This window comes from Sander lucioperca, chromosome 6 (assembly GCF_008315115.2).
Source record: "Sander lucioperca isolate FBNREF2018 chromosome 6, SLUC_FBN_1.2, whole genome shotgun sequence".
In the NCBI taxonomy this organism is placed as follows: Eukaryota; Metazoa; Chordata; class Actinopteri; order Perciformes; family Percidae; genus Sander; species Sander lucioperca.
Genome location: NC_050178.1, coordinates 30890793 through 30908938, shown reverse-complemented (window position 1 = coordinate 30908938; position 18146 = coordinate 30890793). Strand labels below are relative to the sequence as shown.

Here is an 18146-nt window from a genome sequence, read left to right as displayed (position 1 = left end):
TGGGAAACACAGATGTTAGACAATGGCTGTGTGTTCGAGTATGCCGATTGCGTGACATTTCCCACAGCCAGGGGCCAACGTGGCAGAAACATTGCCTTCCTAAATTCAGAAACGGTTATGTGTGCATTATGTAACACTACCGAACACTACTGCTCCTATTTTACAAAACACTTTATAACCCCGAATGACTCTCACACGCAGGACAATCTCTCTCATCTTTTGGGGATACTTTCAGCGGATAAGTGTCGCTTACCGGGCTGCTTCTGGCGGGGCTTGGGCAGGTTGGTGACACATGTGTGGGGACACATTAGGATGTTGCAGGGGTGCAGGTTGCCATCTAAGAAGAACTGCTTGGTGTCAGAGATATGGATGCCACCTAGGGGTGTTTTAGGTAAGGTGTTGGCCGGGACCAGAGCCAGACAGTAGAGGCCCACCTGGTGGATGCTGTCGATAGCCTGCGGAAGAAACGACAGCAACAGTGAAGTTGCTTACAAAATAACTACTTACAAGAAATTAGTTTTTAAAAAACTGAAGGTGACTCAAGAACTTGGATAATAGAATGGTGCTTCTGTCTCCATATTACAGACACACAGGATGACAGGAAATAATCAGATAAGAACACTATCAATAATAAGTGATTTACTGTGATTGAAAACGTTGCACTTTTTCATGTTTATATCTGTATATTATTTCCTGTTACTTGTGCAAAAAGCTGCTTCACAATACATATCACAATACAAATAGAAGATGATGAGGTGATTTACCTGAAGCACTCGGCTCATCCACTGGAAGCTGTCCTCTTCGCTGGCGTCTGGCCTCTGCTCTGCCACAATCACTACCCTCTCATCATAAAACACTGTGATTGAAAACACAGCGATCCTGACACACACAAACACACACACATGTTAAAGATTATTATTCAGAGGGTATGGAAGTCCTGTTTTGGGCCTGCTGTGCTTCTTTTGTACCACCAGATGTCAGTAGTGATAAATTAGGATTCACACTTTACAAACAGAAGTGCTCAACATCTTTCCACACACACTTTGTATGAAGAAGAATTTAGTGGTCTCCTCACCTCCCACGGTACACGGTCTTGACTGGCTCCACAGCAAGAGCGGTTGCCACCAGGTCGTCAGCGTTGTGTCTCCGCCCGCTCACCATCAGCAGACCTTCGATCTTCCCCACCACAAAGATCAGACTGCCCTGCACGGAGCGGGAGGATACACAGCCGAGTCATTATATAGTGTATATAGTATACAGACCCATTCAAAGACAGAGAGATGAGGATGGTTTCCAGGATGGCTCAAGTTACCACAGATGTTGTACTGTAATGAAACGGTCCTACTTACTGGGCCAACAAACCCCAGGAGTCCTGACCGCACAAATGGAATCTCTCCAATGGGAACTCCATTAGCGTTAACCGGTATTACCTAAACACAACCACAGAGAATGGGCGAAAATATAAAATATAACTAATTCATTGTCTGACTGTATCAGCACAGGCGGGTTGTGGTGTAATTCTACATTCATACCTCAAAGGTGTTTTTGGTGACTCCAGGCAGGCCGTAGTACATGTTGCCTCCAGCACGAGAGTTGATTATTATCTCACCTATCTCATCTGTTTTACACAACTGAGGAGGGCCGTCTGGCTTAACAATGCACATCAGAGCTGGATACACACAAAGGCAACATTCAGACAACTTAAGACTTAAAACAATGACATTCCACATTTCACCCCAGTTTTTCTTTTGACCAAATTACTTTTTCCTTCTGGATGATAAAGTTTACATTGATTTCTTGCTTTTCCTAGAAGCCAAAGATCTTTAGTTGCACATTTAAAAAGTATTCAAGAGGAGCATATGTTGTCTGAGCTGTGTCACTTTAAAGAGGTAGATAGGGAGGCCCATTTTCTTTTTGTTTTGTATATTTCATGAAATGGTTTGCATGATACAAACAGAAATAAACACACAGTGTATTAAAACAGTAATAAAAATACATCATCACCATCATGTAAATCTTGTTAACTTTATATTCATTTTGAATATTTTACAAAACATACCATAATTATTCCTGCTATGTAGCACATGGTTTACATCCATGCCAGTATGAAAAAAAAAATCTAACTCAAAAGATCTGATGTTTGCTTGAGAGACTGTAACTAATCCATCGTTATGTGTTAATGCAGTGGAGAACATTTTCTTGTTGGTGTGTTCAAGATTTGAGCGTTGGCTGCAACACAAACCTCTTTCCCGTGTAAGAACCAACACATTTCAAATACATTTTTTCCATAACATTCATACTTGATCATTGGGCTTACATTTCTGACATACTATAGCTCTTCCACAAGCACCTATCTGTCATTTGTTTTTCATGCTTTCCTTTCGACTCATTTATCTTTCCTTCTATTCTCACCTCCAGGCATGACATGTCCCACATCTTGTACAGTCAGGGCGGAGTTCTTGTCCTCTGTGTTGACCCTGATGACACCGTGACTCAGGCCGCCCATGGAAAGAATGGCGCGGGCAGGGAGGGGTGTGCCTGGTACTCCCGGTCTACACAGCGGAGAGTTTGATCAAACATGAGCATCTCCATCCATCCCATCTGTTCTTACAGTTAGCCATCTGCCCACCCACCCATGTTCGCCACCACATACAACTGACTATGTCTTCATCCACCCTGTTAGGCCAGTAAAAACAAAAATCAACCTTGAGTGAAGAAGTGTGTCATGTTTTATCTTTGCCTTTTATAAATTATAATGTCCTTTCCTGGGCCTTGGATTGAAATGCAGGGCGTAAGGGTGGAAAGAAGGAAGAAATGGGAGGTAGGTAGGAAGGTATTTCAATCTTCTTTTGTGTTTGTCTTTTTCCTCTTATAAAACGCTAAAACAACCCAATACAAAAAGGAAATATGGGTCAGTGACATACCTGCGTATAGCTACTGTCATAGCCTCAGGGGAGGTGGCACAGGGACAGATGACCTCAGGTTTCAGCCCATGGGACTGAAACACGTTCAGGAAGGCATCACAGGAAGACACCGACCCTTGACCAAGAGATAGGGGATTCAACATATTACATCTAATTTGTGCCGTTTGAAAATACCTAGTTTTACAAGGCTGGGGGCACGAAGTACTCACAGGGGTTAGCACCATCAGCAACAATCAGCATACGTAATGAAGCCAAACTGGTGTCTCTCTGTTCCCGATGAGCCATCATGGCCCAGTGTAAATCACGGCACTTCACCAAAGCTATACGAGCTGCACGAGAAAAAGAGTGACATGTTACACATTTATTACATCATACTTTTATTTGGCATTACTCAAGCTGAGAGACAAGTGTTACCTTTGTGGTTGTGGACCCTCTGTACCCAGGAGAGAGGACATGCCTTCATTACTGCATAGGGAACACTGATAGTGTGTATCCTGTTCATCACAGCCTGGAAACAAACAAAACCTGATTAAGCACAAAATATTGTGGCTGATTATCTTAATCTTAATACAGTGTAATACCTGATTTTTCCCATCATGACAAAACCCCCACATTGGTACATTCTACTAAATTTTGTTCTTAAATTACAGAAAATGTAAAAATATAATAAAATGTCCACACACACTTACCGTGAGAACTCCATGCCACAGGCCTATATCCTTTTTAAAGTCCAGGACATTCACTAAAGTTTCCCCTTAAATTGAAGAGATACACAAGAGACTTCAGACTCATAACAACTGTGTTGATGAAGAAACCTTCAGATGATGGATGCTGACGACACGCCGCGGCTTCACTCACCCTCACAGTAATTGCAGGCCTGGGTCAGTGCTTGGCAGTGGGTCAACATGGCTACTTTAGACACAGCCACACCCACCACTGTGCCATCTTTACTCGCCTTGTACTACATAGGAAACACGAGAAGAACATGTGAATACTTGTGCCAACCGCAACACGCTTTTCTTTTTATAATACCTTGATCAGTAAGCATGCAGGTCAGGTGTTTATTAGTTTATATCCTCGACATTCAACTTCCGGGATTGCTTAGAGCCGCCCATGACGATTGTGATTGGTTTAAAGAAATGCCAATACACCAGAGCACGTTTTTCTCCCATCCCGGAATGCTGTATGGAGTAGCCAGACCCTCCTCCGCAGTGCTGTGGAGGAAGGTCTGGCAAAGCGAGACTAGGTGATAATGTTCCAAAAAATTACATTTTGTTTTAATTGTGATCCAAAAGACAGCCAGTTATACAATAAAATATAAAAGCAGTAACTGGTTAATGCAATCAGCTGACACACCAGTAAGCAGCTCTGTTACCTCTATATATGCAGGGTCAGTGTTGGCAGTGGGGATGTGTGGCTGCCAGTCTTTGGAAGGCTTGGTCAGGTATTTTGAATCTGTCACCACCCACTTTAATCGAGGCCAGCCTATCAGAGAAAGGCATCAGTAAAGTGACGTAAAATCAAGGGGGCTTACATTATACTTCAGAATATAAAAAAGGCATTCATTTCCAAATGTTATACAAGAATTTTAAGAACACTGATGCGTGAAATTCATTGTTGCTGCGTCAATTCATTCTTCATTCATTAAACACAGAGTACAATGTATCCCAAACACATCTGAAGGTGACCTGAGATAATGTCTAATTATTTAACAAACTTCAATAATCTCAGAAAGAGTGTACAAGTGTATTGACCTTTAAACTGCAGTATTTCTCCAGTGGGTGTTTTGGGTAAACCCTTCAGACAGATCTCACTGGTCAGAGCCAGACCAACACCACAGCTACCGAGCAGAAACCCCACCTGGCTGATACCTACATCCTAAAATCACCACGCACACACACACACACACACACACACACACACACACACACACACACACACACACACACACACACAATTAAACATTCATAGTTGAACAGAAAGAAAATTAATTCTGTACTCACAAAATAGACATGTTTGATGGTTTTCTTACTTTGCGAGACAGTGGTACTTCAATAGGTACAGGTATAACTTCAGCTAGGAGGCAGCCGTAGAAGGCCACCCAGAACATACCAGGGTCACTGTTGGGGTACACCAGCGCCACCTACCAAGACATTAAACTTTTAATTCAGCACCTATTGCTGCAAACACTTCAAAACCAGTGGTGTAGTCCAGGGTATACGCTGGTATACGGCGTATACCTACTTATTTTTCAGTCAGCATTGCGTATACCCACTTCTAAATCCCCCCTGATGCGCACCATTCAGTAATATCTGTGAGCCAGATTGCCCATTTTTTCCTCAAGGATAGTGAAGCCATGACCCACCCTCCTCTGCCTCTAATTGGCTGGTACTCGCTGCTTTCACTGATTAGATTGGTTAACTTTAGGCATGAGGACTGATGAGCCAATCAGAGGCAGAGTAGGGCGGGTCATGCCGAGGAAAATATCGCTAATACCTCAGGTGCCAGTGAAAAAAAACAAAAAAAAAAACTCAGGTGCCGGTGCCACTTGACTACGATAACGGCAGCAGACCAAACAACAGATGAAGAAATAACACAAGCGGCGGTGTGCCACCCCAGTTGATGGAAGACATAATTCTGAGGTAAGTTTTAAGGTGGTTTCCAAATGAATCATTATTTTAAACTACTGGCAAATTGCCAGTGGCAATATGACTGCACATTTAGAGGAGAAGAGATAACACCATGTTTGCCTCATGATAAATACATTTTACATTCATCCAGGCTGCTTGTGTGACCAGTAGTAACTACAAACTGCTCCTAATCAAGTCATGATCATTTTATAATAGTGAGCAAGTAGAAATGACAGATTTTTGGGTAAACTAAATCATAGTCTTACATGTCACTGTTTCTAAAACAGGGCTTTTTTCTGGACTACTTTAAAAAAAAAAAAAAAAAAAAAAAAAGGTGAAAACTGAGAGTATACCCACTTCTCCAGGGACCACTACACCACTGTTCAAAACGTTGTGTCCTCTGTGCTAAATTATTTTGTCAGTATGACACTACCTTTGTTATACGTTTGTTGTGTGTATTGTGTGTCAGTTCTGTCACCTTGTCGCCAGGTTTGAGGATTTGCTCGTTCTTGGTGCCCAGCTTGTTCAGGAGGGTGTATGCCAGCTTTACACTACGACTCCACAGCTTCCCTAACAGACAGAAGGTGGAGCGGGGAGGAGGTTAGTAAGGGGGGGTAGGGGTCTGCCAAAAGAAATCTCACATACGTCTCTGTTATCAAAAATAAACCTTTGAACTCTTAACAGGAACTCGTTAGAAATAGTTCTCAACATAGCATAGTACATTAGTATATTAACAGTGTTGTGTCTCACCATAAGTCAGTGTACAGAACGGTTTGCCTGTGATGTCAAGAGCAGTGAGGGCGGGGCTCTTTCCCTGAGTGGCCCCCCAACGGGCCAACGCTGCCTGCAGGGCTGGGGGCCAGTTACTGACCACTCCCAAAGGCTCCCCTTTCACCGGGATGATCTGACGGCCCTCCGGCTTGGGTATGTTGGGGTCTGGCTGGGGCACTGTGAGAGAGACAATAGAACACTTTTGGGTATGTTACAGATGAATGAGATTGATTATGGAGACCACCCGGATAAAATTCAGTCCACACATCAGTGGCTGACCTATACTGTACATCAGTTTCACTGATTCAGCCTTTCAATTGGCTTCCTCTTTAACCACTAATGAAGCCATTAGTTACAATTTATAAACACTTAATACATGGTGGCTTATCAGTGTTACCCAATTTGTAGTTGTTAAATATAGATAAATGTGTAAAGTCTGCACAAGTCAATCAAACTGAGATTGTATTACTGTATATGATGTACAATTTGGAAAAAAAGAAACCTTCAAAGCCACTTAAGTAGAAAATTTAAAGAGCCAATTGGGAACACCACGGTGGTCGAAGTGTTTCAGGAAGCCACGTACCTTCTACGATCTCCTCTGCGTCGTCGGTGAAGAACTCGCTGAGCGGGGGCCTTTTAGGCCTCTTCAGGGTGTTGAGCAGCTGCTGGATCTTAGTGGACACTCTGCTGTTCACAGGAACTCCTATAAGGTCGATGAAGGTGGTGAGGGGCAGCAGCAGTTCAAACACACAGTGGCTTTAACATCCAGTGACAAAACACTACATGTCTAAACTTGTTACCATCTCATAGTCTGCTGCTCTTCATCCCACAACACAATAGACTGTATTCTTTAGGTAAGATTGATAATAACATCTTTTCATATTTCTTGGAAATGAAAAGCAGCATACGTGTAGGTGGCAACACAAGGAAAACAGTGAGAACTGGGGTAAAGGTTGTTTTGTTTGGGATCACACGTGAGGATTCATTCTGGGCGTGGGTGTCATTTTTGTGGCTTTTATTTTTTATAATCATTCACTTAAAACAGGAGGGAGAGTAAGGGTACGACAGCAAACACAGAAGGCTACGGACATTATACACTGAGGGATTTCCTTACTCTGGATATTACCTCTTCCTGTCAGCCAGTCAAATAAACATGTGACAGGGTAAAGAAAGATCAAGAAGAAAAGAGAGCAGTAAAGTCTGATTAATGATACGTCGTGGTTGGAAGTCAACACTTATTTCGAAGAAAGAAGAGATCTGTGAGTGGAGTCAGACACAAGCTACCGCAAATAAAAAAATGTATGTGGTGTAGTCGTTACCGTCCGCAGTCTCCATCATGCTTGAGCGGCTCTGCCCGCGGCTCATTCCTCGGACCACAGGATTGGAGGTCAGGTCGACCCGTGGACCTCTGGATGGAGGGGCCACAGCTGTCACATCTGGAGGTGGGGTGCTGTTCTCTGAGGGGGCTGCAGGTGAAGTGGGGAGGACAGTCTGAATGAAGGCATCCTAAAGTTTCAGCTTGCTTTCTAATTATTGTTTGAGCATAATAGAGACCAGTATCTAACATACGCTAGGCTAAATCTAAACTCAGTCGAAATTTTAAGATAATGTTCTTTTTGATCTAAATCCTTTCAGTGAAACAGCGGCTCCATGTGTTATCAACGTATACTAATAACGGTAGTGGTGGCCACGAATATATTTAAGTTATAAATTAGCTGAGTGTCTCACCAATGCGACTGTGAGCCAGCATGTCCGTCACAGCTGCAGTGTGGGCTGAGGACTGAGGCTGGTGCTGCGGTTGGTAGGGAGGCTGATACAGAGGTTGGTACTGCGGCTTGTACTGGGGCTGAGGCTGGGGCTTAGGCTGGCTCTGAGGCTGCGGCCTCGCCTCTCCATGGGACAAGGTGGAGGAGGCTGAGGAGGAGGTGGAGGAGCCCTGGACAGTGCTGTTGATCCAGGAGTCCGGGCTCTGCAGGTTGGGATTAACCGTAGGTGGAGGAGGGACCACTGATGACTGCCTGCGCACAGATGTCTCATCTTCAGAACCTGATGAGGAGTCTGAGTGAAAGAGAGAGCACAAAGTATAAATATCCAGCATTGTATCCTCTTGGCTAAAGGTCAACTATTTTTATGAAATACTAAGAGGACTGTCCTTCTTCCTGTCCTACCTGGTGGTGTGCGGGTTACCACAGGAGACTGGACATAAGTGGAGCGTCGTTTGGTAGGCATCGGCAGTGCCATCTTCTCCTCCTTATGTTTAGCCAGGGCAGCTTGTACTGCCTCACTATGGATATCTGCATACACAGAAAACAATACACATGTTGAGTTAGGAATGGCAACTTTGGATCTGATTCAAAGCAAAGAAACAATGAAGGAAACAATGAAAACAGCCTTTAAAACGGACTCATCAAGAGCCAGTTTGCCCGCAACACACTGTCCCACTCTGTTTTCCTTACAAAACCTCTTCTTTCTTTGTATAATGGCTTAAGTGACTTTTAAAAATGAATAATGTTCCTAGCTGCTACTTGAATAGTGTTATTATTTATATTATATATTTTAATTGTGCTGTGAGTCCTCTAGATCAGTGGGTCCCAACTAAGGGGATGTGCCAACCCAAAAGCCTCTGCTCCAAAATAAGATAGGGACAAAAACCACGGTTCAGACCCTGGTTCCTCAAGTCTAAAGGCAGGTAAATAATCCTGCATTCCTGGTGCCAACAATAGCCGGAATAATAGTTAATGCCGTCATGTGAACTATTTGAATTCTGATTTGATTTATCTCGCCACAGAACTGGTGGCGAGATAAATTTGAACGGTTGTGAGAGAAGGAAAAATCACTGGTTACTCTGCTTTCAGCTCATAGATACATTCAATCTGCGACAACGTGAAGGGAAACATCACTTGGTTGTAAATGATCATGAAGATAAAAATGCGTTGTAACCACTGCGTCATTTTTTTTGCCAGCAACATGTCTGGTTTGTTTCAGTGAGGCTTTGCTGGCGAAGAAACAGCTAATTAAAATATCAGGAGAGAATCTTAGGAGGGTGATTGTGTTTTCCCACTGAAACAAGAAACCACGGCGGGAAGAGAGAGCAATGCTGTATATTGGCCCACACACTTGCCTACACACAGTAATAAATGCAGAGATACTTTCACTTGATGACACCCACAGTCACATTAAAAACCTGACCACGTGAACAGGCACACATTCAGACTACGTAACAAAACACGTGCAACAAAAGCCCACTCACTGACAAATCACGTCTGTTAACTCAGGGGACACAATTTCCATTGAACACATTTAAACAAATCACCAAGCACAGCTCATCCCACAGCAGCAGTGGGGGGCCATAATTACATAACTGGCATGCTGCTAAACATCTGATCTGATCTGACTGCTTGGGACTAAATCATCTTCATAATGTGCCATCGTCCACTCTCACACAGGGGCGTCAGGAGAGGCTGACTCCTTACACATGTCTGGGAGGATGAGTGCTGTCTCTGTGGTGATAAGCATGGTGGGGTGTGTTTTACACAAGCTCCAACACTGAGATGTATAGGCAGCTGAAGGCCTTAATCTGGTATTATCTTTTATATGTACATACCTCTTTGGTTTACTATTACACATTTGAATTAGTGGAATCATTCAGTGGTGTAGTCTATGTGATATGCAGGTATACGCAGTATACCCACTAAGAAAGCTCCAGGATTTCCATATACCCACTTAAAAATGCCCAATGACACGCAACAACATACTTTCTATTATATTTTTGATATATTTTGAATTGTCATCTGTTATTTTCTTCTTCGCATAGGCTAAATAAATGTATTTCCACCGTAAATTGGTGCAAAAAAGTGTATCTGAATACAGGAAATGAAGTTGTTGATGCTCAAAACTTCCTTTGGGGAGGACACCCAGACCCCCCACTATGATATGCCCCCCCTACCCCAAAGGCAGATTCTGGCCAATATATATATATATATATATATATATATATATATATATATATATATATATATATATATATATACATACATATATACATATATATATATATATATACATATATATATATATATATATATATATATATATATATACATATATATATATATATATATATATATATATATATATATATATATATATATATATATATATATATGTATATATATATAGTACAGTATACCCACTATACTTACACACTATACTTTAGACTACACCACCGGAATCATTCAAACATGTAACTATAGAGGCAGCAGCCTCAAACCAGTCAATATTGTATTTTGGTGAACGCAGTACTGACAGTTTGTTTAATAACTGGAGGAAGCCCGATGAGATGAGAAGTAATTAAATTAAGGGTTCTCTGCAGCCCAGAGAATAGCTCTACGCTTTAATTTATTTAGTTTCTCATTACTGCAGTGTTTAGTCATTTCTTCCTATTATGTGTTTATGATGGGTCTCTTTTAAAACTTTCCATTTTTCAGCCATGGATTCACCGTGGCGCCACAGGTTTTTAAATTGTTTTTCTCGGCTCGAGGTAAGGTGTTGATTCAACTTCATGATCCTTTTGGAGGATGTAGCTTGTGCTGCTGCTGAACTGTATTGCTGTTATACTGACAGGTGTTTCTATTATTTTGTCCAACCCATTTATATCCATTAGGGTAGGCTAAATAATTGAAATACCTCTCCCTCTACCTAATAAACTGAACGTAAACATTTTCTTTTTCAAAGTGTTTAAAAAGTGCCTTCAAAAAGTAAAAAATGTAGCGTTAATGACATGTTAACTACTTTGTGATGATAAATACTGTAATGAAAACCATCAACTTTTAAACAAAGAGAAAAATACAGGTACGCAACACACAAGCGGCCGGCTGTGGTTCAGGAGGTAGAGCTGCATTAATTCAGCCAATTTACTACACTTGTAAGTGACGTAGCAAAATGATTATTATTCATATGTGTCTGAAATCTTAACTTACTGCTCACTACAGAGTAAACTATTGATTGTATCGGGAGTAGTAAATAAGTGAGTAAGGGAGGGATTTCAGACACTTCACGTGAAAGCAGCTTAGTTGAAATGGTGCTGTATGAGAGTACATTTAACATGGATGGCTCATTATATGGCAAAAGGCTCATCATCCATCTCATCCTTGGTCTATGATCTTCTCCTCTAGGCCTTCTCTTTCAACCCGTCAGCCCGACAAAACTTCACTTCTATGCCGCACTTTTAATCTACTTTTAATATCTGCATCCACCAAACTCCAGCCTACCAGACTTTAGATTTGTCAACCTCGTATTTGTCATGCTGGAGTGAGGATGTTTTACATGAGAGTCAAGCAGGAAGAAAGAGTTAAGAAAAAAGTAGGCAGGGTATTAGCCAGCCTGTAGGGAGGATGCTTTTACAGTCTGAACCTCAGCTAACAGACACTCTAACATCCTCCTCACTTGCCCAGTGCTCTTTCACCTCTACTCTACTGCTAAGTTTTCATTTATCCTCGTCAGTGTCGGGTTTTCCCGTCAAGATCTGTGTCCCCCCTGTTCTCCTCACAGCCACCTCCCACATAGCCGGGCAGTGACATCACTCTGACATCACAGACAGGGGGACCTCACTGAGGGGCTTCCCAGCTGCCACTGCACTGCCATCTCTCTCTCTCTCTCTCACACACACACACACACACACACACACACACTTCTTTAATTGGTCCCTTTGAAACAGCCCAGTGTCTGAGCTTAAAACCAGGTTGGCTCAACAAGTGAAGCTTGTTATCGGTTATCAGAGGAAACCATATGTACTCAGTTCATCAGAGGGTTATTTGGGGGATAAAGGGAAGCTGGATGTAGTTTTTTGATGTTGGGAGTTCAAACCTGATCTGTAGCGGTCATCTCTGGTTCCTCCACTGCGATGTGTTCTGCGGGAGCGACGTTCTCGATAACGGGACGAGCTGGAGGGGGGAGGGCCGTGGCTGGAGGAGGAACTGGGAGCGGGGGGCTGAACGTCATTCTGACGGGGCGGCTCCACTGTCAAATAAACATAACAAACATGTATTAATTAATTGTATTATTAACATATGAGAATCTTGCTTCTCCGACAGTGTAATCTCTCACGCTGCCCTAACAAGATCAACCATGTCTGTCAACTGATAGCCTGTTCACAGTAAAATATAGAAGAAGGCTGTGGAATTCCCCAGTTACTAAAAGGGGGTATTTTGAAACTTTTTGAACTTTCTGCAATTTTTTGGAGAACAGTAATGTACTTAGCTTTTACAGGATATCTGATATTGTATCGAGGAGTGGATAATGCTTTTATTATTATGGAATAAGATTAACTTTTGATTGTAATTTTGTCATGGTTGTGGTTTTGGTTGTAGTTTTTTCTGTTTTATTGTGTTTAATGTTGCCCTGTTTCGTGGTTTACTGTATCATGTGTTCTGTTATCTGTGTTTTGCCATGTATGTTTCATGCTTAGTTTCCTTGGTATACTTTCCCGCCCTTGTGATTGTCTGCCCCGCCCTGATGTGTTCCACCTGTTCTTCAGCCCTCATGTCACCTGTCCCTCGTTACCTTGTGTATTTAGTCTCTGTGCTGCCTTTGTCTCCTGTCGGTACATTGTCTTCCCTCCCTGTCATTCCCTGCGTCGCGTCTTCCTGGTTGTTTTTTCCCCTTTCATGTCTTCTGTTTTTCTTTTTTAGTGATTTTTGATTTTGGTTTGTCTTGGTTTCAACTGCCTGCCTGTCTGCCTTCCTCAGGACACCTTCATTTGTAAGTCTTTTGTTAAATAAATCCTCTACTCTGCATTTTTGGGTCCGAGCCTCGCTTTCCTGTCAAATTTAGGCTGTGCTGCAGGTATTTTTTTTTAATTTTTATTACTATAGTTTTATTTCTTTTTATTATCTTTCCCATATTTTTCTCAGGGACCAAGGAGTGATTTACTATAATATTTTTTGAAATGGCAATAAAGATGATATAGCAGGTGTGTATAGTGTAGTCACAGTAAACACACCTGCTTCATCAGGTCACAGCTGAGGGTGATGCAAACCAATCCCAATAAACAAAAGCACTAGACTAGTAGATGAAATATATCACAACGACAGGGGCGGACTGGGACAAAAATTCAGCCGTGGCAGTGTAGTCACACCAGCCCACATTACCATGCAGCCCCACCCACAGACACTTGCATTGTCTAATTACATTTGTGTACAGATGGTGAAATAATATAAGCAGTAACTTATGTAACAGATTTTTAAATATTTAATGTAAGTAACTGGGAAACGATGCTTACTACTTTTTAAAGAGCACACGTTTATAACAAATGTACACATACTGTCTGTCTGTTTATGCCGTTTGTATACTGTCATTCTCTACAGTATGTTGTTGTCACTGTCTGTCTTCGATTGTCCATGTTTCTCTCTGACACTGTAAATATTGTCTGTCTGGTTCTCCATCTTTTCATCCATTTTAACTCTAACTCTGCAATTTTAATATGTTTTTATGGCTGTCTGTGATTATACTTCAGAGTTTTTTTTCCTTGCTCAGAATTGGCCTTTGGGGGAACACATAAAGCAGGGGGGGTCTGGTCTCCCCCACGAAATTTTGAGGGTAAAAGACTTCAATTCCTGCATTTTGTTACATTTTTGGGCACCAATTTATGGTAAAAATGTCTATATTTATGGCAAGGAAATCACAAAATTCTGGTGGCAAGTAACAATTTAAAATACAAAATATAATGAAATATTATATTCAGTAGTCCAGTAAGGGGGCTTTCACATCTGGGACATGGGCCGGATACGACAACACTTGACCCCCAAAGTCCAGTTGTTTAAAATAGTATGAACAGGGCTTTATGGTAACCTTTTTTTTTTTTTTTCCCCCAAAGAGCACGTTTTGCTCCCAAGTTGAAAATTGTAGGATTGACTTACAGGCTACTGCTTTTACTGCTAAATTTTACAATAACACAATCATGTTATGGATACAAAATATTTGTTTTCTACATTCTTTTGATCAAAAATTATCAGTGATATTGAGACTACAGTGTAATGGACCACCACAGTTCATGCATACATGTGAACCGTGGATTAATTGCAGAGTTTAACCTTTATAATGTAAAACGTGACACTATGTGAATAGGGCACAGCAGAAAGACTGCGCAGAATGACGCTGCTTGTTCAGGGTTTTCATGTGTAGGCTACTCCTAGGCCTAAACTTCGCATCAGGTGTTAAAACCAACTGTACAAAAACACTGAATTGGACTACTATTTAACGCGACGAGACGTTTTTAACCGGTAATGAAACTGTCAATTGAATACTGATGCCGTCAGACGGCCGCGCGGACAGACAGCAGTCGGAGCTCTGGCGAAGCTCTCCGCCCGTCAGCAGCGGCTTCTCGCTGCTGCAGCCGGTCCTCCAGAGCATCATGATCACCGGGAGGGCCCGGTACAGCCTGAACCCTGCAAATGGAGATCCCGTTGGAAGGTGACGTGCTTGATTTTGACTGAATGTCCCAATTTGAGTAACTTCTGTTTACTGTTTTAGCTTGTGTAGCTAAAGTATTTTCTGTGTTTATCTCTTGTTGCAGCCTGCCTTGCTTGCTCGTGTGCCTGCCTGCCTGCTTGCTCATCCCGCCTGCTCCTCTCTCTCTGTAAGAATTGGATTCAAACTCAATTGTTTGTTGGACTCTGGAGGAGCCCCTACCACATGGTCAACGCCACCACTTCACTGGGCACGCTCTGGAGAGCGCACTGCACCCACTACTCACCACTGGATTCCCTCGACCCAACCCTCCTTTTTGCCACCAGCACAATTACTGTATATATTTCACTCATTAAAACACTTAATCTTTAATTATTGTGTTTTCGCCTGCTTTTGGGTTCCACCTCCTGTGCCGTTCCGTAACACTACTCCAGTAGTTTTGATCAGCAAAGGTTTTCTTTTCATCCAGCAGCCAACTTTTTTTGTAAATTCCTCCAGCTACCTGTTTAAGCAACCAGGGGCGTAGCAAGCTTTCCAAAAGTGAGGGGGATGGATGTGATTTGTTTAACAATAAAAACGATGGATAATCGTACTGTTAACATGGGCAAACGGAGCATAATCTATATGTGCTAATTTGCATAAATAGCACAACAGATCTAAACATTGGGTATAGCCAGGTGAAAATGTCTTGACATATAACAGAAAAAGACTTAATATTAAGGTCTGAATGGAACCCATTTAGGCTACCCATGAGCATTAATAGAGGCAGGAAGAAGTACTTTAAACCAGCCTTTATTAATTAGCCTATTATTGCAGAGATGGGTTTTGGGGCTGGGTCCGTGGGGTTTCTGGGGGTTCACTTTTTATTTTACCTACCTTTTTGTCTTCTTACCCTTGTTGTTCCTCAGACTCATCCCCCAGAAACAGTCCCACTAACTCAGCCCCAAACCCCATCTCTGCAATAATACTTGGTTTAATACACTCAATAATCAATACTGGTTTAAAGCACTTCCTCCTGCCTCTATGCATTAATGCTCATGGGTAGTTATATATGTCAACAAGACATTTTCACCTGGCTATACCCAATGTTTAGATCTGTTGTGCTATTTATGCAAATTAGCACATACGTAATTATATTATGATCCGTTTATTATGAATGCTATAACGTAGCTAATGTTACGGAACGTTATACTTCCTACATGGGAAACTTTCATTTAACGTTGCTAGTGAAGTTAAAAAGGTGCAATTACCTCCCATCCTGTAGTTACAACTGATAAACACACCATTTTCTAAATCTCTGCTAACGTTACGCATATAACTACAGTAACGGCATATAAAAAGAGATGAAAATGCCACCGGACATTAAACTTTACGAACATAAATGGCAAAATACAACCTAGCAAGCTAGCTAACAGCCTAATGTTAAATGATAGGTTCAGTTAGCTAACGTTAGCTCGGGTTGTATCTACCTAATTACGATAGCAATTTGTACCAGTAGCATTAAAGAGTTAAAGGAGAACTCCGGGCAATTTTTACGTTAATCTTGATCGCTATAAGTATGTGAGTACTGTCGATAGCAAAAAAAACGAGCCGAATCGGTGCTAGCTAACTGGAGCTGCTGAAGCTAATGCCGAGAGCTCGGGCCACATGATGCCTGTTTCTTGTAAAGTAACAGCGTTACAGAAGGCTGACTGTAGTCTTGCGCTGAAGTCCCGCAGGAATTCAGTTGTAGCAGGAAAAGGTAAACAGCAGTGTGCAGATCGGAGCGTGGTGTGAGAAGAGTGAAGAGCGGAGGTGTTCACAAGGGAAGACGCTTGGAGTAACCTATGGAGCTAGAGCCAGCCTTCAGTAACGCTATTACTGTACAAGAAACAGGCATCATTTGGCCCGTTTCCATGTAGTTACATAGTACCTGATATGATCATAACCACTACAGTGCTCAATTACCTATTTTTGAGGGGGAAATAAACTTTTTTTGCCGCAAAAATCTTGCCGCAAAAGCATGAACTGTCCTCTGGAGGACATCCACCAGACCAGCGGGCGCCCGTGGATTGTTGTCGGCCGCGGCAGGTGAGGAAGGCGGGGAGGAATTAGAAGGATGCCGGTCGGCCCTGCTAGCCTGGCTAAGGCAACTAACACACAGTTCACCACCGCAGAGACTACTATTCACCAACGCCAGATGGATCGCACACAAAATGGATATATATGCTACAAATACACAGGGAACTGCAGCGTGATGATTATTACCGAAGCCTGGCTGAACACACTCACTCATCCCAGACGGCAGCTTGCAGTTAAGGGGGTAGGTGAATTTAAACAATGTCTGAGTTGAAAACGCATCTTGTTGTCATGTAAGGGCCCTGTTCATGTTGCACAGACATTTTAATTGCATTTTGTGTCTGTTAAGAGGCACAAAGGCACTCTTTATGATATGCCCCCAAGACTGCCGTTTTAGCTAACGGGAGCTCTCGGCATTAGCTGCAGCAGCTCCAGTTAGCTAGCACCGATTCAGCTCGTTTTTTTTGCTATCGACAGTACTCACATACTTATAGCGATCAAGATTAACGTAAAAATTGCGAGTTCTCCTCAATGTAGAATGCGGTCTGTTAAGACCGCTGCGAAGTATAACACACCGTTGCCATGAAAAACAGAGCGTTGCTATGGACGCAATTCTGTTCACTCAGGCAATATAATCGCTACACACAGCCTACGACGTAGCTACGGTAGGTAGTTTGAAGCAAGGCGTTTGTGCAAAACTGTGGAAAAACTGCAGAAAAAGTGTGGGTGTTGAACCCTCTCACCGGGAAAAGTGTGGGTGTTAAAACACCCACATCCCCCACGGGTGCGACGCCCCTGTAAGCAACCACCAGATTCTCTTTAGCAAGTAGACACATTCTGCACACAGCTAACAATTTATCATTTGTGATTAGCAGAGAGATGGTACCACTAGGGGGGGCAGCAGTGAGCATGGTAAGGTCTTAATGTATAAAATCAGTGTCATTTAGAAACTTCAATTTACGTAACCTTTACTTAAATCTACATCTAAATAATATTTTCCGCAATTACTTTGCAATGCAATGATTAAAAAAAAGTGGTTTAAATAACCGGTTTAAAAAAGCAAACGTGCATGTGAAAATAAAATGTGCAAGACCATTTTAACTGACAGTAAGCAATGCATTGGTTTTGTGTAACTGAGTCATCATGGCAAAAAGACACTGATAAAATTCAAATCAGAGTCATACTACTGTCACATTTCTCTAGTAAGTTAAAGAATGGCTTTTCTTATGTGCATAACCACAGAAGATAAAAGAGGGGAAACAGTTATGCTTGCCCATGGGAAAAAAAAAAGAGGTAA

At 42.1% G+C, this 18146-nt stretch overlaps 1 protein-coding gene across 6 annotated transcripts in view; it reads right to left on the bottom strand.

The window, feature by feature from the left end:
• The window catches only part of dip2bb (disco-interacting protein 2 homolog Bb), a 44945-nt gene that overhangs the window by 11023 nt on the left and 15776 nt on the right, over positions 1-18146 (bottom strand). For 3 of the 6 annotated variants that reach the window (XM_031321210.2, XM_031321179.2, XM_031321199.2), the window contains exons 3-24: positions 12191-12343; positions 8494-8619; positions 8054-8383; positions 7645-7791; positions 7440-7457; positions 6909-7028; positions 6305-6502; positions 6033-6124; positions 4957-5067; positions 4679-4802; positions 4300-4409; positions 3783-3885; positions 3614-3678; positions 3339-3432; positions 3134-3253; positions 2925-3039; positions 2413-2552; positions 1533-1669; positions 1350-1430; positions 1076-1203; positions 765-879; positions 254-455 (exon numbers count right to left, since the gene is read on the bottom strand). In XM_031321210.2, the coding sequence (XP_031177070.1) occupies positions 254-455; positions 765-879; positions 1076-1203; positions 1350-1430; positions 1533-1669; positions 2413-2552; positions 2925-3039; positions 3134-3253; positions 3339-3432; positions 3614-3678; positions 3783-3885; positions 4300-4409; positions 4679-4802; positions 4957-5067; positions 6033-6124; positions 6305-6502; positions 6909-7028; positions 7440-7457; positions 7645-7791; positions 8054-8383; positions 8494-8619; positions 12191-12343 (2829 nt within the window). The remainder of the gene's footprint in view (positions 1-253; positions 456-764; positions 880-1075; positions 1204-1349; positions 1431-1532; positions 1670-2412; positions 2553-2924; positions 3040-3133; positions 3254-3338; positions 3433-3613; positions 3679-3782; positions 3886-4299; positions 4410-4678; positions 4803-4956; positions 5068-6032; positions 6125-6304; positions 6503-6908; positions 7029-7439; positions 7458-7644; positions 7792-8053; positions 8384-8493; positions 8620-12190; positions 12344-18146) is intronic. The other 3 variants (XM_031321194.2, XM_031321205.2, XM_031321186.2) reach the window with 2 other exon arrangements.